The 24,289-nt window shown below is 50.4% G+C and overlaps 1 protein-coding gene across 21 annotated transcripts in view; it reads right to left on the reverse strand.

Annotated features, from left to right (window-relative positions):
* The window catches only part of Kcnq2 (potassium voltage-gated channel subfamily Q member 2), a 59,047-nt gene extending 38,503 nt beyond the window's left edge, over window positions 1-20,544 (reverse strand). For 8 of the 21 annotated variants that reach the window (XM_017591445.3, XM_039104185.2, XM_039104182.2 and 5 more), the window contains exons 1-2: window positions 20,045-20,542; window positions 274-364 (exon numbers count right to left, since the gene is read on the reverse strand). In XM_017591445.3, coding sequence (XP_017446934.1) covers window positions 274-364; window positions 20,045-20,340 — 387 coding nt within the window. In that variant the 5' untranslated portion in view covers window positions 20,341-20,542. Of the gene's footprint in view, window positions 1-273; window positions 365-20,044 lie in introns of all 21 variants that reach the window. The other 13 variants (XM_006235725.5, XM_039104186.2, XM_017591447.3 and 10 more) reach the window with 5 other exon arrangements.
* Window positions 20,545-24,289: the final 3,745 nt, after the last annotated feature.

A 24,289-nucleotide genomic window follows, 5' to 3' on the forward strand; every position in this document is an offset into this window, starting at 1 on the left:
AACCTCGGGATGTTGTAATACCACCTCTAGGGACTAGGAGGCTGGGAAGGGGCTTGAGGTCTACACCACAATGCTGGGAGCAACAGTGGCTGTGTATGCAAGAAAGAACACTAACTGCTCTGGAGGAGAACGTGTACACAGAAGTCCTGGCTCACTAGACGATCAGGGTTGAACCAGAGGTCCAGGGCTTGGAAGGCAGGCCGTGCTGCATGCAGAGGCCCATTTCCCAGCCTTCAGGCCTCTCCCCATGCCCTACCCAAGAATGGGGCTTACCAAGATGTAGAGGGCCCCCTCGGAACTCTTCTCATACTCCTTGATGGTGGAAAACACGGAAAGCACAAGGCAGGAGAAGACTAAAAGAAACCTGCAGGAGGCGAGAGAAACCTGCAGTCAGTGGGCAGGCAGTTGTCAGTGCAACCTCTGTCTATTAGCTAGCACGATGAGACCTTATCGGGTCCTCTGAGCACAGCAGGGGGCCAGTCCGCACCTGCTTCCTGCTACCCAAGACTCCAGAATCACACCAATTGCTGACCAGGCTCCTCTGTGCGGCAGAAACAATAAAAGAACCAACTCCACACTGCTTGCCCTACAGAGGGTAAATATTGATTCTTTTTCCTGGTATACAACAATTCCTCCCTAGGTTCAGAGACAGAAAATTTTTCTTCCAGCTAGATCGGGTGCTGAACAAGAACTTCTCAGATCATTTTTCTGGCCTTTCCCTAGCTGCCACAGTGTTTCCATTTCTCCTTCTTTATAAGCTCTGATGATTCCTTCCTTCCTTCCTTCCTGTCTGTCTATCTATCTATCTTTATCTCTCATAATTTATTATTATTATTATTATTATTATTATTATTATTATTATTATTATTATTACCTGACCCTTCTTGACCTGCCAAAATTCTCCTGCAAGATCTCTGCCCCTTCCGTGGCTATTTGCATCCTCTGACAAGTGGGATTCCTTCTCCCTTACTCTACCCCAGAGCTCTACAGAGGACAGGTGCCATAGTCCTTCCACAGGAATCTAGCTTGTGGCCTTTGATAAGGGGCACACCAAGTGCCCCTTAACACGTGCCTAAACACGATAGGCAGTATAACAGGAATACTGCCTGCTGAAGACCACCACATCTGCAACTTATCCTGGGAGACTGGAGAAACTGCAGTTAAAACATAAGAGGCAGACTCTAGGCAGACTCCAAAACAAATGAGGCCCACACGTGGACATGGGGTGTGCACATGTCAGGAGCCCACTGGCTCTTAGGCCGTTCGAGTGTTATTAACACTTTTCTGAAGATGACAGCCTGTCGCACGAAACAGGCACATCAAACACAGTCATTGGGTCCTATGCGTGAAACAAGCCTGGCCACAAGGCACCCAGAAGAACTTCACGTTTGCCTGAACCACAAGCGTTCTTGCTCAAGGAGTTGCTTGTGCCCGCCCCCACCTGCCAGCAGTCACGTTATCTTCGAAACCCAGGCATCCATTCACGCACACAGCACATGACAACAATAATGGTGATGACTATGATGGGAAGCTACCATGCTCCTGCTTGGGCCTTAGAGTCCATCATGAGTCCCACCCTCAGGCAAAAGAGAGTCTAAGGGGTCAGGCTGCCTCCACACAATTCTCCCTCTTCACCTAATGTGTGGAACTGACCACTGTCCCCGCCAGTTAGGTCACTATTTCCCTCTTGCTGTTCTCTGATGGCCTCTGCTGCAGGCTCAGGGTATTGTCTCTGAGACCATGCCCCCTTTCTAGTCCAGGGCTCAGGGGTGCTTATGGGTAAAAGCTGATGCCAGCTGAGCACTCGAATCCAGCTGTGGCCGCACCTCTAGAGCTGCAGATGATGAAGCCCATTATTGCTGAAGATGATGCATTTGGATTCTGCCCCTGCATATTCGAGACCCCTGACTTTTCTAGCCTGTGGGTGGCTGAGGGCCAGAATAGGTCTTGCTCCAAGCTCACCTCTCACCATAACGGGTGCTGTGTCTACTTTCTACCTGGCCCCGGCCCCTCCCTTTCAGACAAGCCGCAGTGAATGAGACATAAGGAGGAAAACAAGGAGCTAGGGATCCTATTTAGTTGGCAGAGTACATGCCTAGAATACTCAATTTCCTGAATTTAGCAGCCAGCAGAGAATACACTTATCATCCCAGCACTCAGGAGGTAGAGGCAGGAGAACCAGGAACCCCCAAAGCTGGGCTCCACATCCTGAGAGGACAGCGCACAGTGAGCAGGTCCAGTAGCCCGCTGTCTGGGTGAAAAGACCAGGGTCACCAGTCTGGCAGCCTTAGACCCTCAAGGTCCAGGTTTCACATTCCCAAAGTAGAACTGGCCTATCAGGAAGGTAACAGCAGTGCAAGCAGTCCACTGATGGAGCCTGGTATATACCAGAGATTATGTCCATCCTGTGCTATCAGTAGGCAGCCACCTAGTCACCTTAACCCAGAGCACCTGCTGCAGGTCTTACTCATAGATGCTTACTATCCTGTCCCCCCATTCGGCAGGCCTCTGTCACCACAGAGGACCCTGAGACCAATACCATCTCCACCCTCCATGATTTCAAGAACCCAGGCACTGTTGACAGTCACCTGTGCTACAGTTGCTGACTAAAGTGTCCATCCACCTGAAAACATAGCAACACCAAGACCTGTGCTTGGCTGGTGGGGAGTACTAGCACAGCCACACACTGATATACACAACTGACTTTCATGGGTAAGAAGGCTCAGCCAGATGCCTGGGAATCCTGGCTAACTTAGTGGTCAAAGGGGAACCTTTCCCCTGACTGGGTTGCCTTCTTTAGCCTCAACAGGAGAAGATGTGCTTAATCTTACTGCAACTTGATATGCCAAGGTGGGTTGATATTCATGGGAGATCTCCCTTTTCTGAGGAGAAAGGGAGGAGGAGTGGATGGGAGGAAGGGAAGGTGAGAGGAAAGGACTGGAGGAGAGGAGGAAGGGGAAGCTGCAATCAGGATGTGATGTAAATAAATAAATTTTAGAAGAAGAAGAGGAGGAGTAGAAGAAAGAAAGAAAGAAAGAAAGAAAGAAAGAAAGAAAGAAAGAAAGAAAGAAAATGTCACTCCATTACCCAACACTGACCCCACCAACACCCACCTAGGACCTAATTGCCCTACTCTCAAAATAACAGGTACCAGGAAGACCCATCTAGGCCTGTGAATACACCATGCCAGGGTCTGTACCATGTGCCAGCAGTATATCCAGTCCAGGAGGATGGTGAGGGCCTAATTCCCTGTGTCTTTCTGAGACTGGGCCAAGAGAGACACAAAGAATGGAGTTCAAAAGTTGAAAGGGAACTCCAAGAGACAGAGAGAGAACCAGCTGGTGCGAGAGACATCATACCCTATCACTCAAATCACCAGTCAGAAGTCAAGACCATTTCTCCCCCAACAAGAGCTAAGGATGCTCCAGGGTCCCTCACTGCATGTTCCAGCTTGAATCAGTCCATAGCAACGGCCAGCAGCATTCAGAGAACACCTGACACCAGGATTCTCAGCCTCAGCTAAACCTCCAACAACACTGGCCCTAAGAGATGCACGGGCCCGACGATCTTCCTGGGCATAGGTCCCAGGTCTGTGGCTCCTGACAACATCTAACACCGAAGTCTCAAGCTTCTTAGCTCCTGAGCAGAGGCAGTGGCGGCAGTGACCGGCTGCTGGCACAATCAGAACAGCACAAAGCCACGGTCACATTTCAAAACTGCAATTAATTTCCTTTGCTCGTTAGCCAATTTATTCAATTAACTGAGCCCTGAAAAAAAAAAAAAGGAGAGAGAGAGGAAAGAAAGTACACATCTTGTTTGCACTCTAGAACTGGTTCTGGCTGCTTGGGGTGTCTTCTCCCAGTTTGATCAGCAAGGAAGGAATGGAAAGGAAGGCAGGGGATTCCCATGCCCTGATAAGGACCCTGGATTAGTGATAAAACCATGAGAAACACCGAAGGCTCCTGTAGCAGAAAACATGCCAGGACTGGCTCAACACACAAGGCCAGGTAGGAGCTCAGAGGAGGCTTCCCCAAGAGGGTTTCCTGGGGCCAGAACCTGCTGAGTAAGGAGGAGCAGGCTTGGTTAAGAGAGAAGCAGGGACGGTGGTTTTTGTTTTTGTTTTAACAGAGGAAAGCTTTGGTAAGGGTAAAGCAAGCGCTGAGCCTGGGCAAAATAGAATTCAGAGTCAGGGACAGAATTTCAGGGATAGACCTCAAAAATAGAGTATCCATAGTTAGTCCAGAAATCCAGCCTACCACACTACAATGTATTCCTTTGTGTTAAAAACACTGGAGCTGAGCCAATGAGATAACTCAACGGGAAAAGGAGTTTGCCACCAAACCGGACAACCTGAGTTCAATCCCTGAGACCCACGTGATGGGAGAAATCAACTTGACACATACGTGCATGCCTGCCTAAAAATACACGCATTATGTGCGTGTACACACACACACACATACACACACACACCAATAAATAAATAAATTTAACTACAAACAACTGAGGGCCAAGGTGCCAGTTGACCTGGCCCTCTCAGCTGTATTCCTAAGGGTCTCTCTCAGACCATTCTGGAGGCATTTTTTTGGGGGGTTCTTTTTTTTCGGAGCTGGGGACTGAACCCAGGGCCTTGAACTTCCTAGGCAAGCGCTCTACCACTGAGCTAAATCCCCAACCCCTCTGGAGGCATTTTTGAGTGTGACCATGATTACCTGGGTGTACAAAGCCAGTGACTAATCTCGAGGGAACATGAACCTTGCTCCCCCAGAACACTCTCACGTAGCCAGCAGATTGTGTACTATCCATTGTACAGAGGAAAGCCACTCTGGAGCCCTGCCGCTCTAAGCAGCTTCCAGAAAGTGCCGCCGTGGTTCCTCCGCTCCACGGTTTGTTTTTTAAGTTTTTCAGAACAGACAGAGCAGATGGCCCCCTCCAGGAAGGCTGGTGCAGGGGAGGCTGCAAGGGACATGCAGGAAGAGTAGCGCCCACGCTGCTCCTGGAAGCTCAGAGACAGGAAGGAGCTCAGGCTGTGTGACCAGGCTCCTCCTCAGGCAGGAGGCCTCCCAGGAGAGGGGACCTAGGCTAGCCACACCTCCAGGCCTAAGGCAACATCTGATCACTTGTAACTCCACCCATCTGTAAACACCTCAGTGACTGGCAACCGGTATCCGGAACATCCCACACTCATGTCCACTTTAGAGAGGAGGAGGGGCACAGGAGCTTTAGAAGGTTGGCACTTCCTACCATCTATCCTCAGGAGGTGTACAGCATGTCCCCCTATCCTCCATGACGTGGGCACTTCACAGGCTCCCAGCCTGGAGCCCCAGCATAAGGGACAAATAACAACGGGAGAGCAGGAGGTCACCCTCAGATCTGCTCCCTTCTCAAAGCTAGCCTCTCCTCCAGGCCGAGCCATCATGTGTCAGTGATCACTCGGCCACAGGCAGAAACCATTCTAGGAATGCCCATCCCCTCGCTTCCTGTCCTGCCATACTGTGTGTTATGTTTCTTGACACTCATGGCAAGTGTAATGGGGAGCCAAGAATCACCTTCTTCCCTTCTGAGGGAGGATGGAAACCCTGGGAAGATTCATCCAGCATGGACACCAGTGTTCAGAGGAGCCTGGAACCATCCACTGGTACAGGCCTGGCCATCAGAGGAATTGCCCCAGTGACAAAATTTTCAGACTTGGAATTCAGCATTTTCTTTAACCCAGTTGGAACAGGGGGCACATAGGAGAAGCGGTTTTAGAGGTCTCAGACCATGAGATATCTTCAGCTCTGGGGCTTGGCCACATCTCCCTACAGCACCCACAAACCAAGGAGCCTTGGAGCCTTGGATGAGAAGGGGCCTTCCTCACGGTCTCCATCCTAGCCATTGCTAAGCCCCGTGGGCTCAGAAAGGACAAGAGGCCTGCAGCAAGAATATGGCTGGTTTTTCTGCAGCCCAGAATTACAACAAGGGGTTTCAGGGCTAATTATGATAATAGATTCAACTTCAGGAGGCTTCCCTGGCAGCAGTTGCCAAGGAGACCAGCATCACAAGCAGCTGGTCCCCAGCCCCAGATTCCAAGAGCCAGAGAGGAGCAAGGCAGGGACCTCAGACAGTTCTTGGCAACCCACCCTGGCATGGGAGAGTCTCCTAGAAATGGAGCTTGCATGGAACCTGTTGTGTATCTAGAAGCACATCCAGGTCCCACATCGCAAGACGCCACAGGGAAATTTAGAGACCCACTGCCTTCATCTAGCTGCAAGAACGACTTCATGGGAGGGAACTCTGAACTCTGGACAGAGGAAGATCACTTGAACCAGGGCCTGAGTGCAAGAAAAGGAGACAGGAAAGGGAGCAAAGGTTGGGGCAACGGTTTAGGGTCAGTGGGCCCTCACTCAGGCCCAGAAGGGTAATCCACATCCCCATAATGTTCAGTGACAACTGGTGGTGCCAGCCTATGTTGAGATGTAAAGGGCACAGGTTTTCATGTGCATGCACCCCGTGCATGGCCCCTGCATGCCAGGAAGGCTTCTTCCTTTTCCTTCCTCCTGTCCCCTCAGTCTTATAACAGGGAATCTTTCTCTTCTGGAAAAACAAAACAAAACAAAACAAAAGGCACTGCCATCCCCTTCCAATCCTGCCTCACGCACCGACTGCCTCACTGTCAGAACCTGGAAACACGCCCCAGGCTGGCTCAGAACCCAAAGGCTGACTTTAGGAAGCCAGGGTTCGCCATGCCAATGTGCATTTGGTAACAACAAAGATTCTAAACGTCATAACAGTAAAGGAAGCTAGCTAATCACAGACCCCAGCCCTGCTCAACGCAGACTACTGAAATCTGGTTCCAAGGGCTGAAAGTCTCTACTTGCCTACATCATGCCAGGGGTGTGATGACCCTAAGGCAGGCAGCTGCTCGTGCCCCCACTTACAGATGGGGAAAGCGGGGCTCCAGGTCACTTGCATGGCTCACACAGGATCCAGCTAGAGCAGGCAAAACTACCCTGTATGGGAACCCTGCCCACAGGAGGATATTGTATGTCCACACGGGATCCCCTGCAGAAATCTGCCCAACCAGGGTAATCCACATTCCTGTAATGTTGGGCCTTTCCAGCTTAGGGCCTGGAGTACAGTAAGAGGGGAACTACATCGAGACCATACACATCCCCTCTGGTTAAGATCACACATGGCTCCCCAAGGACCTACTGCCGCCTCGTCCATTAGACACAGCCAGCGCTGTAACCTGGAATCTAATTTCTCCCCCTAATAAACTGCTCTGCTGCCAGGACCTACTGTCTCCTCCAATGTCAGGAGTGAAGCAGAGCTGGGCTGCTGATGGCTGCTTCTAATAAAAAAAAAAAAAATCACACGGCCGTACATCCCCTGGGCCTTGATAGAAGAGAAGCTACACTCCATCTAAGGACCTCTCGGCTGGAATGAGTCTCCTCACCCTGAGGGGCAGTATTGGTTTGTCTGTCACTCTGGAGCCCCTCTACCCAACCTAGTATCATCCATAAGGCCTTGGGGATGTGGGAGAAAGTGACTCAGGGGAAGTAGACAAGGCCCAGTACACAACAAATGCTCATAAAATACCTCAGACCCTGACAAACCATAGCTCAGGAAGCCCCAAGTCCTTGGAGGCTCAGGTGCTGATTCAGCATTTGAGGCCTCCCCAGATGGCCTCAGCTAGCCCCCATCCTGCCTCCATCTCCAAACACCACAGTCGGGAGGTATCAAGGGACCTCTCACCCACACTGACTATTGATCACAGGATGGCCAACGAAGGTTATCTCAAGGATGGAGGGTGCTAGAGAGGTCCCAAGCTTCTACTCTCCCTGACCTGTCCCCATACAATGCTGTCTAGCTATCCACTCCATCAAAAGCCCAAGACTTTTTTTTTTTTTTGGTTCTTTTTTTCGGAGCTGGGGACCGAACCCAGGGCCTTGCGCTTCCTAGGTAAGCGCTCTACCACTGAGCTAAATCCCCAGCCCCGACACCCAGTTTTAATAGCTGCTATAGACACCATGGGGCAGCCCCCAGAAAGGCTAGGTATCTTCTATAGGCACAGGTGCCCAAACCTGCCAGCTCAGCACAGGGAGAGTCCTTCCCAAGCACCACCTCATGAGCTGGCACCTCCTATATAAACTCCCTGGAGACTGAAGTTCCAGGAAGTTAATTTACTCCCATTAGTCACTGTGGGTGCTTTACAGAGCCCAGTCTACATCAGGTAGTATTGTCCCAGGCCATGCCAGGCCTACACTGCATTCCCTGCCCGTTGAATCATCTAAGAAGGCGGCCATACTACAGGCTCAGAGCCCCCAACCTGCTAACTCCTAGAAGTTTAACTCGGCCTTTCCCTTCTTCAGTATGCCCCATTCCAGCCAACTGTGCATCCCACAGAGACCATAGGAAACCTGTCCTATCTCAATCCCAGGAGTGGGCAGAGAGCTGTGGTGGAAATGGCAGACAGCTTACATCGGTTCTGCTTGCAGCTCTATGCTGGCCCTAGTGCCCTAAGGGCCTGGCTATACCTGGTGTACCCAACGGTTTTCCTTGCTCCTTCTCAGCCTCACCACGGTGCCTCCATTCCTCAGGACTTTTGCACACCTCCTTTTGATACCTGGTAGCAAAGTTTCCTTCCACTCACACAACCGAAGTCCATCTCTTCCTCAGACTCTTCTTCCCTGGGCATGCTCACTTCCACGGAGGTCACAGCCTCATCTGCTCTGCCCTCTCCAACGCCCAGGAGACCATCCCCACACCTGTACATAGGACATATGTCCTGACTAGTGGGATCCTGACGTAACCAAACTGCTCTCAGCTCCAGACTGCTCATGTCAGTTCCAGTATCGCTTGGGGGTTCTTTTGTGATGTTCAAAGAATGGCAGAGAAAGCAAGGAAAGAAGGAAATCAGTATGGTGGGCCTTATGTAGGTCTGAGAACAGATGAGATAGGAACTTTCTGAAGAGCCTGGCTACTTACTCCAAGCCTGGCATAGAAAAAAAAAAAAAAACAGCTGACTACAGACAAGGCTGTGTCTCTATGAAAATTATGTGTGCATCACAGAAATTAGCACCCACCTTGTGGCAGCTGGGGTTGCAGTGCCTAATGATACAGATAAGCCACATATCCATCAGCAGACAGGAGGACAGACAAACTGGACGCCAGAGACCCATAGGAAGAAGTAAGGCTCTACTGCCCTATGGCTTGGACATCCAGAGGAACCACACATCCGGAGGAAAAGCATCCAACACAGAGAACATAATGATCCCTTTGTAGAGCATATCAAGAACAAACCTATCATAGACAGGAAGGTATCATTGAGCACCAGAAACTGGAAAGGGTCCCTGTGGGGAACTGCCCATAGAGACAGGTGTCCTTGATGCTACAGGACACTGATGACCATGTGGTATTTATAAAAAAAAACTACCACTAATTTATTTACCAAAAATGGTTAGGGTTATGCTGTTCATCTCAGTTTTAAAAGACAACAGACAAGAACCTTCTTGGTAGAGTAAACTATTTCTCCAGAGTCATTACATCTGTGCTCTAAGCAAGGCTTCCTCGATGCCTTGGGGCCTCTCTGCAAGATAGCCTGCATATACCGTACCCAGAGACTCTCCAGTCCTTGAGCACTGGTCCATGGGGTCATCCTGAGAAAAATGGAGATAAAGATACTCTCTGAGGCCTCTGCGGCAAGACCAACCAGTCTTTCTGGGAAGTCTTGCATATAGATACAGTGTTTCCAGCTCATGAAAAGACCTCAACAACTGTGGGCTGGGTAGCATCCCTTCCAGGACACGTCCTCTTCCACCACTGAAATGATACTGTCCACGGTCAGTACCAGTCCCCTCCCTCCCATACTCAGGCTCTCCTCTCCTCTACTACTGAGTGACACTCAACCCCCAACACAGATATTCCTGGACATAACCTACAGGTCCCATCTTGCAGCTTTGAAGGCTATTAGTAACATATAAGAGCCTTAGGAAAAGAAACACTTTCCCTCTGCTGAGATGGAAGTTTACCATGTAACCTCTCCCCTCCTGAATGTGAATTTCCATTTTCTTTCATGGCTCAGGAGGACCATCAGGTGCTCAGGGTACCCCAGCAATGGCTCTCCTGACAGAGTAGCTCACAGGCCTCCCCACCCACTATCCCACATTTGATGGACAGACATGTTCATGTCTCCTGCCCAAGTTGTGCTCCTGGGCTGGCCCCAAAGCTCACAGCATTGATTCCTGATCATTACTAGATACTTGGTCCCAGCTGTGCACAGCTCCAATGACAGAGAGCTCATTCCTCAAACCTTTTCCTGATATGGGCCTCTCCTGGGCTCCCCTTGCTCCTCACCAGCTTTCCTAATGATCCAGATGAGTACAACAAGAGATGGGACCACAATCAGACGCACATCCCGCAGAAATGGCCCGCCTGAACAGGACATACCTGTGAACAAAGGTTTGTGTAGACACACGGGCATATAGTATCCTGACTCAGACACTACCCTAAACTTAGTGTTCCCAAATGAACTAGATGGAGTGCCAGTGGTCCATAGGAGAAGACACATCACAGAACAGCTGATCTGTAAGGAGATCAGCTCCTAGTATGCCGTGAACACAGGAGAGAAACCAGATGAAAGACAGGGATCTGGAAATCAACAGGAGGCGCAAATGCACCTATTGTTTTCCAGCGTTTCCCCAATTTCTTGCACTGGGCGTATAATAAAACAGCAATGCTACCCATAACCAAATGCTTCTGTCAGAAACAAAGCAATCTGGTCATACCAGAGCCTGCAGAGCTGTCTGCCCACGCAATTCCCTTCTGCATGCTAGAATTCAGCACTTGGGTAATTTAACGAGGTGTCACGGAGCACCATCGTGCAGTTTTTTTTGTTTGTTTGTTTGTTTTTTTTTTTTATGCTGACCCAGGAAAGAGGAAACCTACCTGTGTCTTTGTCCCATAGTCCCTAGGACCTTCTAGAAATAACTCCCCCAGCTCTTGCCCCTTCTAAAGCTAACAACAGTAGCCCAAGGCTCATCTTGTGAAAAGGTGGGAGCAGCAATCACACCAGGGAGCTTTCCCCTCACAAGGAAATACCACTGTGCATTTGCGTCCAGGACCATGGTCAGCGCCACAGAGCCAAACCCACCTTCTCTTGGCCCTTCCCAATTCCAGGAATACAGAAACTCCTACCTCCTTCCCAAGAGTAGCAGGCCTTTTTCTGTGCTGGCCACCTGAATAGGAGGGGTGACAGGCATGGTCCCAGACCCTTGCTCTACCTACTGTCTCCCACCAGAGGCTTTCTACAAATGTTATAAACAGCAAGCACCAATATCTGTATCTATAGCCTGAGGAGAAATAATGTTCTGGATGAGAACAATTTTGCAGTAGTCAAAAGGCTTCTTGCAGTATCTTCTACAGCTCAGAGGGGTGTGTGTTCAGACATTTGGGAACCTCACAGCAGCAATGCTAGCAGGGGTGAGATCCCAGATACGTCCTTCACTTCCATCAGCAAAGAACCCTTCTTGTCCGTTAGGAAGTGCTCCAGGCCTGAAAGACGGGCTTGGGAAACACACACACACACACACACACACACACACACACACACACACACGCACGCACGCATGCACGCACGCACGCACGCACGCACGCACATCCAGCACAGGAAAACATCAGAACTGGCGAGGTGCAGGTGGCAAGTGTGCAACCATTATAAAGTCCATGGTGGCCTACAATGCACACCGGGAATGTGCATAAATAATATCTCACGGTGAGAGAAGCCAGGAGACACAGCTGACTAGAGAGAAGGCCAGCCTGGGGAAGCACTGCATGACAAATCACTTCATATATCCCCAGGTTTTTTTCCTCTGGCACGTCTTCTGTATGTGTGTTTCATGTGAAGTTTTCCCGTTCTGGAAGGAAGGCTACCCTAATAACCATACACACACACACACACACACACACACACACACACACACACACACACACACACCAATGCTCAAGGAACATCAAGGAAAAAAAACAGAAGAATCTAAGGCTTGGGTGATAGAGAGGAAGATTATTGAATGCCCCCTGGACATGACATAGATGTCACACACATGAACTCACAAGACATGAACAAGATCAAGCCAGTTAATAATTCCAACACGGAGAGGCTCCCAAGGTCCCGCCCACAGCTGAGGACCTACTGGCAGTTGATGGCTGGTGAGGGACGGAGAGTCACTTGTCTTTGGAAGGTGGGCACTGGTAGGTTGCCCATGCCCTGGTGGATAACCCCACATTAATGTGCTAAAGGCCATATTAATTATATTCAGTGGTTTCTAAAAAAACAAAAATAGCCAAGTGTGGTGATGCCCACCACTGGGGAGGTAGCTACTGGCAGGCAGAGTTCTGTGAGTTTGAGGCCAGCCTGGTGTACATATCAAGTTCTAGGCAAGTCAGGGTTACACGGTAAGACCTTTTCTCAAAATAAGGTAAAAATAAATCTAAAAACTAAAGACAAACTAAAAAGAGAGGGCACGAAGTAGGGAAGAGAGTTGAGGAGGGAAACAGAGGGAATAGGAATGGATACCCTGTATCTATGTATAAAACTTTCAAAAAAATGAAAATAAAGTAAATGGAACATCCAATTAGCCTCCCACAAACCCTTGTGCTCCAGAGGCCCTGGCTGTGCCCCCCCCCCAGGCATCGCACAGCTCCACTACATCTGGTTCAGAGCCCTCCACACTCATGGCACTGTCTGTCAACACAGCCTCGTCTGAACGGGCTTTCCAAAAATGTTTCTTATCTACCTTGCTTCCCAAAACTGGAACCTATGAAGAAGTTGGCCCCTGCCTCATACTTACCAGCCAATTTCTTTCTAAGTCAAAAAAGAAAAGTGTCACCGGCCTTACAAAGTCTCCAGCACAGGACAACGCTGGTGGCTCTAGGATGGAAAGGGCCAGAGACCAGGTAGAACCTGGAGCAAGGACAGCCCCTCTACTTAGGGGAAAGGAGGGATCTCAGGGGATGCCACCCTGAGTGATACCATGACACCTATGAGATCATCAAGGAATCTATGCAGTTTTCAAGCAACTCTCACTAGAACATTCTAGAATAACAGCCCTGCTGGGCGTTCACAACATTATTTCCAGTATCAAAAAAGAAATGGAAGACCTAATTCTGTTTCAGCTGAACACCCAACAGAGCCCAAAGACAACCGAGGGTGTGTCTGGAATATGTCTCCTTTTTCCATGCAGAGAAGCTACTGCCCCAGAATCTTCACTTCCTCCACAAAGGCTCTGATGTCCCCAGCAGCCACCCCCCTTCAGCCAACTGAAGATGGGCAGGCATGGATAACCATGGAACATGGTAAGAGCTTCCCCTTGGTGAGTCTCTATTCCCAGAACAAAGACCACCTGCTCAGCAGGAGTGATTGGGCAGCCTGTTATATACCTCGAGAGCCCAAATCCTTCTCAGGGTGTCCCTCTAAAATATCACTTAGCCTCACCCACTAGGTCCCATTCCTTCTAGGAATGGATGAGAGAATGAAATTGAGGCTGGTAGACCGCTCAGTTGGTACAGTCCTTGACACACAGGCACAAGGAGCTGAGTGTGATCCCTGGTACTTGTATTTAAAACGCTAGGTGTGGTATACACATTTGTTCTCCCAGAGCTGAGGAGGCAGAGACAACCTAGTGAAACCCAAGTGAGAGACCCTGTCTCAAAAAGCAAGATGAGTGACAGCAGATAAGGTTGACCTTTGGCCTCTATATACATGCACACATACAATAAGAAGGAGCGTATGCAGATGCCGGGAGGACTCCTGTTGCCCTCAGTCCTGCACAAGGCAGTAATCCTGAGCAGATCTCCACACTAGACAGTTGTTTTTGAGCCCCAGAAGCATGGACATGAAGTACAGGCCTGTGCACAGCTTATAGGACACACCTGGGGTTCTGAGAACTACAGAAAAAAAAAGTCAGCAAGGAAGCAGAAATCAGAGTTCACTTCCTACAGAGACCCCAGTGGGAGGCCTAGCTTACAGGCTGGGCAGGCACATAGCAACCATGAGTCACTGCCAAACTGATCTTTGGGGACAGTCACAAGTCAACTCAATGCCACCACCACCACCACCACCACCACCACCACCACCACCACCACCACCACCACCACCACCACCCTGTATTTCATCTCAAATCAGATAAACTGCTTCTGCTGTTGTTAGGCAGTTGGACAGATGCTTTTGGGTTTCCTCCTCCAAATGACGGCTTGGTGCCTGGTGCGTCACTGTGAGTGAGGCGCTGTTTGAAGAAGCTCCTAGAGCTGTCAGCAAATTGTTGTCTGAAAGCAAAGCCCAGTTCCAGCCGTGAAAGGGAAAGGGCCATGCTTGGCAGGCATCCACAAACAGAGGACGATGCTCACTGTGAGGGGGGCTCAGTCAAGCCAACTAACTCATCTACCTCTGGGTAGAAACCAGATGTCTACAGGGCTTGCTCAGCAGTCCCCTGCAGCCTGAGGAGCTTACCAGCAGAACCTGCACACTATATTTTTCGATCCAAAATCATCCCCCTCTCCTCAACGCCCAACCTTTAGGGTGCTGTCAGGCGTGCTACTTGAGTTCCACAGAGGAAGACATCTTAAACTGCCAATCAACACACAAACTCATGGTTCTAGGAAAATGGCTGGTACTCTCAGAGCTGGCAAGCTTCTGACACTCAGAACTCATGTCTAAAATTCTAAACCTGTGTCTCCCATTAAACGGTGGCCCAGATCATCTTCCCAAGACCAAGGTACAGACTGGATCCTGAGTCTAAGGATTGGCTGATGAATGGGAGGTTAAGAGTCACTGTCTACAGCTGGGCCAGCCATAGTCCCAAGACTTCCACACCCCACTGGATAAGGTCCCACTCTGCAAAACCTCAGGCAGCACAAGCCAGCGAAAACCAGCACTTACAAATCTTTGTGTCCAGTGGCTCAAAGGAGCTCAAATCCGCCCCCACATCCCACATCCGGGAACGTCACACACACATCATGAACAAGACACTGGAGTCTGGAAACCGGAGTTCAGATTCTGGATCTAACCTGGATGGAAGCAGGGCCATCCAGAGCCCTCAGTCCCAAACCGTGTCCTCCTTCAACCCTGAGAGGTAACAAGAGTACCCTGCCAACCCCATCTCCAGCAGCTTATAGCACAAAGGTGCATACTGGGTGGGTGGAGGACACATAGGTAGTTACATGGCAAGACACTCTGCTTTACTCAGCAGTATTTGGTTTTAGGGGAGGTTTGGTTGGTTGGTTTTTGTTTGTTTGGTTGGTTCATTTTATTTTTGTTTTTTTTTTGTTTTTGTGGGGTTTTTTTGTTGTTGTTGTTATTGTTGTTTTTGTGTGTGTGTATATATATATATAAATATATATATATATATATGGTGTTTTTGTTTTTGAGACAGGGTTTCTCTGTGTAGCCCTGACAGTCCTGGAACTTACCCTGTAGACCAGGCTGGCCTCAAACTCATAAAAGATCTGCCTGCTTCTGCTGGGCCACCAAGGCCCAGCTCAGCACTATTTGTAATAAGAGATGGGGGCACACACCAAGGTCGCCGAAAAGACGCTTTGCTCTTTACCAACTTTGCCTTACCAGGGGACAACAGCTGCCAGATCCGAGCTCACTCTCCTCCCAAAATGGGGCCCTCTAATGTCACCTCAGCCTTTAAAGGATGTGACCAGGATCAGGGCCAGGACCAACCCTCCCATCCAACTGCAGGGATGCACAGATGTTTCAGAGCACACACCACATCCCTTCCCCATCCTTTTACGTGTCAGTTCAGGATTCATATGCTCAAATACAGCTGTTAGTACCCTCCACAAAGTACTCCAAAGAGCCTTTAGTCCTAGGGACATGCCCATCTCCCTAGATTCAGCCTTACAGTGAGCAGTGGACTCACTGTTCACACCAGGAGGTGCTGGCGACCACATCAGCCCCATTTTCGCATGAACAGGGGGGTCAGAACACCTCACCCAGGGTGCACACTGGAACAGCCAAGATCATGAGGATTTGCAAAAGCCGATGTATATTTTGCTCATTGGAAGACACTAAAGGCCCCACCACTGGCGCCAACTGCACTATCAGACACTGTCACTGGCTCTTTGGAAGCACTCCAGACTCTAGGCCAGCATCTGGGAGTATTCCCAGCACCTAGTAGTCTCATGTCAAAGTTCTCCAGGTTGGTGATGTCCATCTAAGTCTCCATATAGATGGCATTACATATCCGACTCATGCTGGTATCCATAAAAATATGATCTCTCTGCTCCCATTTGCAACTCTACCCAGAATGCTCCCTGCCTAGTTGCTAATCCATTGTTTCTTTACAGATGCAAGGATGCTTAAAGATATACTCTACACATAACCAGGGCAAAGGGACTGCACTTGTTCTATTTCTTCATTGTCCTTTAAGATGCCAGTGAGGGTTAGAAACCGAGCAGGCCTGGAAGGTGGACAAGCCTAGGCCCCGTGAGAAACACAGGTTTCCCTGGAAACCACAACTCTCTGAGGTATTTCCATCCTTTGGGAAAATTCCATAAGATTCTCTGAATCTGGACCAATGAGGCTACAGGAAGGCCTGCTTCTTGAGAGAAGCTGAGCACATGCTACCATTCACTGATACGGAGTCTTCTTCCAATCACTGCCCCATACCATAGGTCAGAGACAAGACCTTGGTGCTCCAAGTGACCACCTCTCCTGTCTGTCTCACACGAGGACCAGACCTGTACCTACTCCTCAAATGACCTGCCTACTCCAACTTCCATGACTCTTACCAGCTTCTGAGCTAAAAGCAGTTAAGGGGGATGAGAAAGGCCTGCAAAGCAACCTAGACGTCATCCTCCAGGTGAGGGAGGCCTATCTGGGCCCAAAGAGCTTGAAACATGGCCGTGGTCTTGGATGCTGCTTTTTCTGTAAAATGGGAGGTGACACCAAGCTGGAAAGCCTGTGACAACGACTCTAGAGCTCCTTGGGACTCTACAGGGACACCTGTACACTGTGGACAGAGGAACCTTGGTGATCAGCCTGACTTAGTTTCCCCTTTAGTTCTTTCTAGCTGTCCGCCAGCCTGGATGTTGGAAAGGACACGTTGTCCACAGTCTCGGCTCTCAGCTCACCTCTAAGCTCACACAGGAAAACCTTTTCAGACTCAGTTCTCCATCCTGCTCCTCTGGCCAGCAGACAGGAAGTCTAGCATGTGGTAGGGGCATCATAACCCAGCAACCTCTCCCTATGTCCCTGAACCACTTGGAGCTCCCACTCAGCTCTCTTGAGCACATCAGATGAGCATGACTCCTCTAAGGCTCCCATACTACTCCCACCTCTGCCTAGATTTGTCTTCTTCACCGCAGCTCACCTTGGGGTTGTGGGGAACTGGGTAGTTCACAATGGCTCTGCCTGGGTGACCCCCCCAGGCTAAGTATGGAGATATTTATGAAAACATTTCTTGCAAGCAGTCCATAATGGTATTGCTTTGTAAAAGGCAAACTGAATAGCCTTGTGGTCAGTAAGTCTGACCTTGCCCACTAAGGTCCAAACCAAGAGTGGCCACCTCCTGACTCTGGGCAGTGGCTAACCTTCAGAGACCCAGCAGAACTGGCCAAGAGGCTGGCACAACTGGACATCTCACAAACCAGGCTTTGATGGCCAAAGGAAGAAGGAAAATGGCCCAGGAAAACCCAGTGCTGCTTAAATGAGAGACTCACTTCTATGAGCCTTGGATCTGTTCCCCACTAGCTGCCTGGCTCCAGGAGGGGCTGTGACATCCTTGCTAATGAATGAACAAACCAAACACTGCCTAACACACAGTATGGCCCAGTCCACTCAGGCCAGTAGTCCACACAAGGGTTTGCCACGTGCCCAGGAATCTCAGGCTACTGGACTTCCTAAATTAGACAAGGATCTGTGTGGAGGATTCCATGCCTGGAAACTGGGGGCATGGGTCATGAGCAACAAAGACATCAGAGATGTGTCACCTTTCACAGTGGAATCAATAGGCGTACTGGAAGATATCAGTTGGTCTTCACAAAGTCCAGGAAGCCAGGAGTGGCTTTACCACCTTACTGATGAAAGGGGTTCTGGGACTGGACACTTGTGTCCAGTTAGCAACCAGAAGCTCTGTTCTTCTTCAGTGCTCTCCTCTCTCCTGCTCCCAATCCCAAGGTATCTCCCTGCAAGACCCAGCCACAAAGTATAGAAGCCAAGGGGCCTGCAGCAGAATGTATGTCTTCATAGTCCAAACCCTAAAGTCTGGGACACTGCAGGGGCAGGAGTGGCTCTGTGGTGGGTAATGTAAATGGGTAGCATAGATCCTGTAAAGCAAGGGCTTCCCACACCGGACTCTTGAGCTCTGACACTGCTACTTTCAGAAAACAGGATGCAGGCAGCAGAAACAGAGAGACCGACTAGTGAGACTCAGGGATAGAACAGGGCCCCATAGAGGCTACAGACACCACTCCCCACACAAAAAGAATCCTAGATGATGCTGCCAGCCTGGGCATCCACACCCAGCCCTGTGGACACAGGATTCTATCCTGGGTATCTACAGTCAGCCACGGTAGAAATGTTTGGGCCCCAAGACAGGGAAAGGAGCTCGTGGCTTCAGGAGAAGGACCATTAAGGGCAAATGGACTCTTCCTTGGGATAAAGAAAAACACAGGACCCTGTGCAAAGGAAAATCAAATTCACCTCTCTGGAGGGGATGGAGGCTGACACTATAGGCTGCTCCCCTTGGACAGCCTTACTGATGGAATCTTTGACTTGGAGAATTTCAGAACTGTCCACAGGAGCACAGGCGCACACATACCACACCACACCATATCAAACACACACACACACACACACACACACACACACACACACACATACACGGGGGGGGGGGTTGTGGCTACCCCCAGGACATCATTCAGCAGGCATCCAGGAATTTCCCTCTATGGACCTTTCCTTGTCCCCAAACCTATGCTCATCACATGCAGAATACTCCCAGGCCTACTCATGGGACACATACCCTGCCAAGGCCAGGATAGGTGGACACCTTGATAGAGACTTTTCCTGAACATGGGTCTCACTCCCTCCCCAAATGCTTCTCATACAAAATGGCCGAGTCTTAGTGCTCCTCCTCTGTCCCTGGTTCTACTGGAATAGGAGAGCCAGCGTCCTTGCACTGGGAGGTTATACATACTAACACACACACACACACACACACACACACACACACACACACACACACACACACATGAAACAGGGTTCGACCCTTGCTGGCTTTGCCCCAGAAGGAGTCCCAGACTTGGGGACAGGAGCAGCCCCTTCCAGGCCCAAAGCTGGCAGCGCTGGGGAATAACAGTCGTCTCTTCTCAGGGACCTGGAGCCCAGAATGTGTAGAGAGATCATCAGCAGGTGCAAAGGGACTACTTGGAGTGTAGGGAACAAGTAGAGTGGGCCTCCGGAGATGGGTGCAGGCAACTGCCCTTACTTAGCCCAGGGCTGAGGTGATGTTAGGTCCTCTCCCCATTTCTGCAACCCGGAAGCTCAGAGAGGTAGCAAGAGGTTAGGAGGATGGCTAAGAAGAGGCCAGTCCTCTTCACTGCCCCTACTTGGTGGTCGGAGAGACCCCACAGGGATGCAGAGGGGCGAATCAGTTCAGACCTAGAGCTGAGCCGCCCTCCCTCCTAGCCGGCCCTTTGTTCAGCGCTGCGGGCCGTGGGGAGGGGCCTCTCGGGCTGAGGGGGGCTGGGGCGCCAGTACATCCCGTCCTGCGGGGGAAGGGCTGGTACAATCCAGCCTGGCGGCCGTAACCTCCCCCAACCCCAAATAAAACAGTCCCTGACTCCAGAATGATCTCCAAAGTCACTCGCCAACCCTTGTCCTTTGCTTTAACCCGAGACTGCAGTGCCACGACCCAAACCCCACGCCCACGACGCGAACCAGGCGCGCGCGTGGACACGCACACCAGGGCCCCTCAGCCCACCGCAGCTGCGCCTGCAGCCAACCCGCGGCCCGGCCAGGGTTTCGCCGGGCCCACCGCTCACCACATCGCGGGCCACTTACACGTAGGCGTGGTAGATGAACGCCCAACCGCGGGGCCGCTCTAGCACGTTGTATAGGAAATTCTGCAGCTTGCGGTAGAAGGCGTTGCGCTTTGGGGGCTTCCCGGCTCCCGCGCCGCCCGTCCGCGGCTTGCTCAAAACGCTGCCGCGCTTGGGGGCCTCGGAGCCCGCGATGAGTAGCGCGCCGTCGCGAGTGGAGTCGGGCGCGCCGGGGTCCAGCCCCACGAAGCCCACCTTGAGCTTTTTTTCCCCGCTGGTGCCGGGGTACACGCCACCGTTGCGCGACTTCTGCACCATGGTGCCGGCGGCGCCCTATCCGGCGCGGGCTCAGCGGGGGCGGCGCGCAGGGGGTGGCGCGGGCCCCAGCCCAGGCCCCGGGTCCGGCAGCCGCATGGCCGAGGCGGCTGCGGCTCTGCGTTCCTACCTGGCCCGGCCGCGCGCGGGGACGCTGCGGCCACCCGGTTCCGCGCGCGCCTCGGTGCCTGGCCCGCTTCCGCGAGGGCTCCTCCCGCCGCCCCGCCCCACCCGCCTTAACCCCTACGACGCCACTGTGTGTCAGGCAGGGAGAGCCGGTCCAGGTGTACTGCCTCACTGGAAAACCCTTCCCGCTTTCCTAGACCAGTGCTCCTTGACCGGGAGTCCAGCCCTGCTGTCATCTCTGAGAAGGGCAAAGCTATGCAAGAAAGCCCTGTGATCCAGATCTAGCTCTCTGAGGGATCCCGAAGTGGGACCAGAGTTGACCTGGAGTCAGGAAGTGGACACCTTTGGGAGAGAAGGATCCTGCCAAGTCAAGGAACTGCCTGTCAAGTTCTGAATTAAAGATTCAGCCCACCAGGATCTTGACTCTTAGCATCCAGAGTGCCAACCATCAGGACTCCATTTCTCCTCTGGGTGTGCAGGGAAGTTTGTACAGGCTCTCTAATGGTAGCCAGAACAGCGCCTAGGGCAGAATCTTTGCCCACCTCCACGCTTACTGAGCCAACTAGACCTGGGTAAGGGAGGAGGCACCAGCCTGGTCCACCCAGTCAGAAGAAGCCTTGAGGTACAAGGGGCAAAAAATGCTGCTCACTCCCTTGCGCGGGCTGGCTTTACCATCACCTACCTCTGGGTCGTCTTCCATTCAAGTCTCTGTAAAAGAACTGTAAGTTTTTATAAGTCGGGTTGGAGCGCTGGCTCAGTAGTTAAGAGCACTGAATGATCTTCCGAAAGACCTGGATTTGGTTCCCAGTACCCACATGACAATTAAAAACTTAACTCCAGCACCAGAGAATGCAACGACACCTTGTGGCCTTTTCGGGCACTGCAAACATGTGGTACTCATACGCAGGCAAAACATACCCATAAACATAACGTCAAAATAAGCAAATTTCAAAATAGTATTTTTTAAGTAACTAGATAGGTGATTACAGTTCACAGATGGCAACTGGGAAGGGCCTAGCTCATTCCATCCAGTTAAGTCTACAGATTCCCAGGAAAGCCAGAGCGACACAGAGAAATCCTGTCTGGGGATGGGGTCAAGTCAGAACCCTAAGGGACAAAAGGTCCTGGTTCCCTAGGAAGGAAATGTGTTTCGAGAGGAAGCACTGAGAGGAAGGCAAGGTTGAAGGTTCTCTGGAGTTCCATAGCATCAGCAGACACAAACTTACTCATCTCTTTTCAGGGGGAAAACATCCTTGAAGTTGCTATGAGCCCACAAACTTTCTGGTACTTCAGAGTCACACACACACACACACACACACACACACACACACACACACACACGCACAATGGGAAAGCTCAGAGGACTGTAAGCTTAGTGTAGAGATCTCTGTGTCCCCCAAATCTCTGTTCTCTACCACCACTGTTGTTTGTACGAACAGCTTTGCCACATTTCGGAAGGTTCTAGAAAGTGACTCCTTCACTGTGGCTTATAACTCCTTCCTCTGCTTAAGATGTCTTTCCGGGAAGCTGGCTCATTAATCATTTATGTTTTTTTAATACCACGCCTTGCACACCTGTGGGCCATGCACTGTCAGCAGCTTGGTTACCAGCATTTAGCTGGCCTCCCCAAGACCCAGAAAAGTGGGTCGCATACACCCAGTCAGGCAAGCAACAGGAATCTCATTTATTTAAAAGTAGATGGAGAAAGCTTACAGGCTCAGGCCATATTTGCCAAGACTGCATTAACAAGATTCCAGAAGGGGGTGGTGGAAAAATTCAGATGCACAAGATAACCCAGCTCCAGCTGGGGAGAGCTCTGGTCCAGGCTGCAGGCACTAGCAGACAGCATCGGAGTCATCCTTCAGCCGGGCGCTGTCCCTTCAGCACCTCCTTGACAGCCTGCCTGTGTTATCAGCCTGTTCCTCTCTCCCTCTCCTCAGAGCAGGGAATCTAAAACAGTGGCTCACTGCTCTGCTATTACTGACCTACACGAAGCAGCCAGAGATGTTGGACCATCAAAACGCAAGATCATATTGGCTCCTATTATGTCAAAGAACAGTTTAAAGTTATTCAAAGACAATACCCATTGTCCTTGAAGTCCTCCTTCATATTCCTTCCTATACAAAATAATTTGGGGACACGGCTTAGTGGTAAAAGTACTTGTCATGCATGCATAAGGTGCTGGGTCCCATCTCCAGCACTTTTTTTTAAGTTAATGTATTTAGCCAGGCACAGTGACTCACACATGAAATCCCAGCACTCAGGGGTTAAGACAGGGGGAGTATCAAGAGTTCAGGGCTAGAAAGACCCTGACTCAAGAAACAAGCAATCAAGATGCTGGAGAGACAGCTCACTGATTGTTCTTCCAGAGAACCTGGGCTCAATCCCCCAAAACCACATGACAGCTCACAACTGTCTGAAATTCCAGTTGCAGGGGGATCTGGAACCCTCATACAGACATATATGCAGTCAAAACACCGATACACATTAAAAATAGTCTTAATAAATTGGAAATATATCTTAAAATAAATCTTAAAAAGAGAAACAAGCAAAAAAAATCTGAGAGGCTACGGCTGTATATTTTCTGCCTGGGCCTTCCTGAACTTCTTTCTTTGTACCTGCTGTCTCAGAGCCTGCAGAGGTGAAGGGTCTATGAGCCACGGTTATTGGGACTACTCATGATGGAGGCCCAATAGCATATCACCTCTCTGGAGTGCTACACACAGCAATATGGGTCAGAGACATGCCAGGACTTTCTGGATGGAAACCTACCATTCTTTTTCTCTCCAGCTGAGACTGGGGACTTGGGTCTCACAGATGCCAAGTACAGGGAATGAACTTGGAAACAGCGTAGTGCTTCCATGGTCTTTGCTGGCCAGACTGTCAGAACGCTCCAGTGAAGTCACAGAGAGTATGTGCAAACAGTTACCACCCCGCAAACCCCCTGCTAGGAAGCCCAGCCTTACAGTTTGAGCAGGCCTGACTGTTACATAATAGCATTCACACCCAGGAGTTCCGTCACCCCCTTTCCAAGGGTCAGCTACCACAGTCCACAGTACATGGGGATCTCTTCCAACAGAGACCTCCTTCCAAGGAAGACAGAGCAGCTGGTAAGGACCAGAAGGGAGAACACTGCCAGCTGGGAAACAGACTCAATTTGGGGAAATGAGAAGAGACAAGTCCTCAGTCACTCTGGCTGGGCAGAGCTGCGGTGGTTTTAATCCTGTAATTTGGACGACAGGAAGTGCCTACCCAGGCAGAAAGGCCCCCCTTGAAGGAATTTTCCACTATTAAGAAGAAAGACTGTTATGGTCTGGATCATACAGAGCAGTGCAGTGAGGTAAAGACAAGATATAAAGGTACTGTGGGGGTTTTTTTTTTTATTTTTGGTTTTTTGTTTTTTTGTTTGTTTGTTTGTTTGTTTAATCTGACAGGAACACTTACCAGTTGAAGTCAATAAAAATTTAATTTATAGAAAGTCCTTTTTTTTTTGGTTGGTTGGTTGGTTGGTTGGTTGGTTGGTTGGTTGGTTGGTTTGTTGGTTGGGGTTTTTTGGGGGAGGAGGGCTGAGTTCTCAACAAGCTGCCCTAGCCTCTGGCAAACTGACTAATTATTTGAGGAACTGAACTTGCCCTTCCCAGTCACCGATAAGACTTTCACGGCAGGCTGCGGTGACAGAGATGGTGATAAAGATGGTGGTGGCCCTAGGAGTGTCCAAATAGGCCCCAAGACAAACTTTCTGGGCTTCTAGAACGTTCTGACCGCCCTCTTCTGCGACAGAGAAGGTCCTCCTGCTTCATTCCTGGACCACAGCTTTGTAACTAGC

The sequence above is a fragment of the Rattus norvegicus genome, chromosome 3 (assembly GCF_036323735.1).
Source record: "Rattus norvegicus strain BN/NHsdMcwi chromosome 3, GRCr8, whole genome shotgun sequence".
NCBI lineage: Eukaryota > Metazoa > Chordata > Mammalia > Rodentia > Muridae > Rattus > Rattus norvegicus.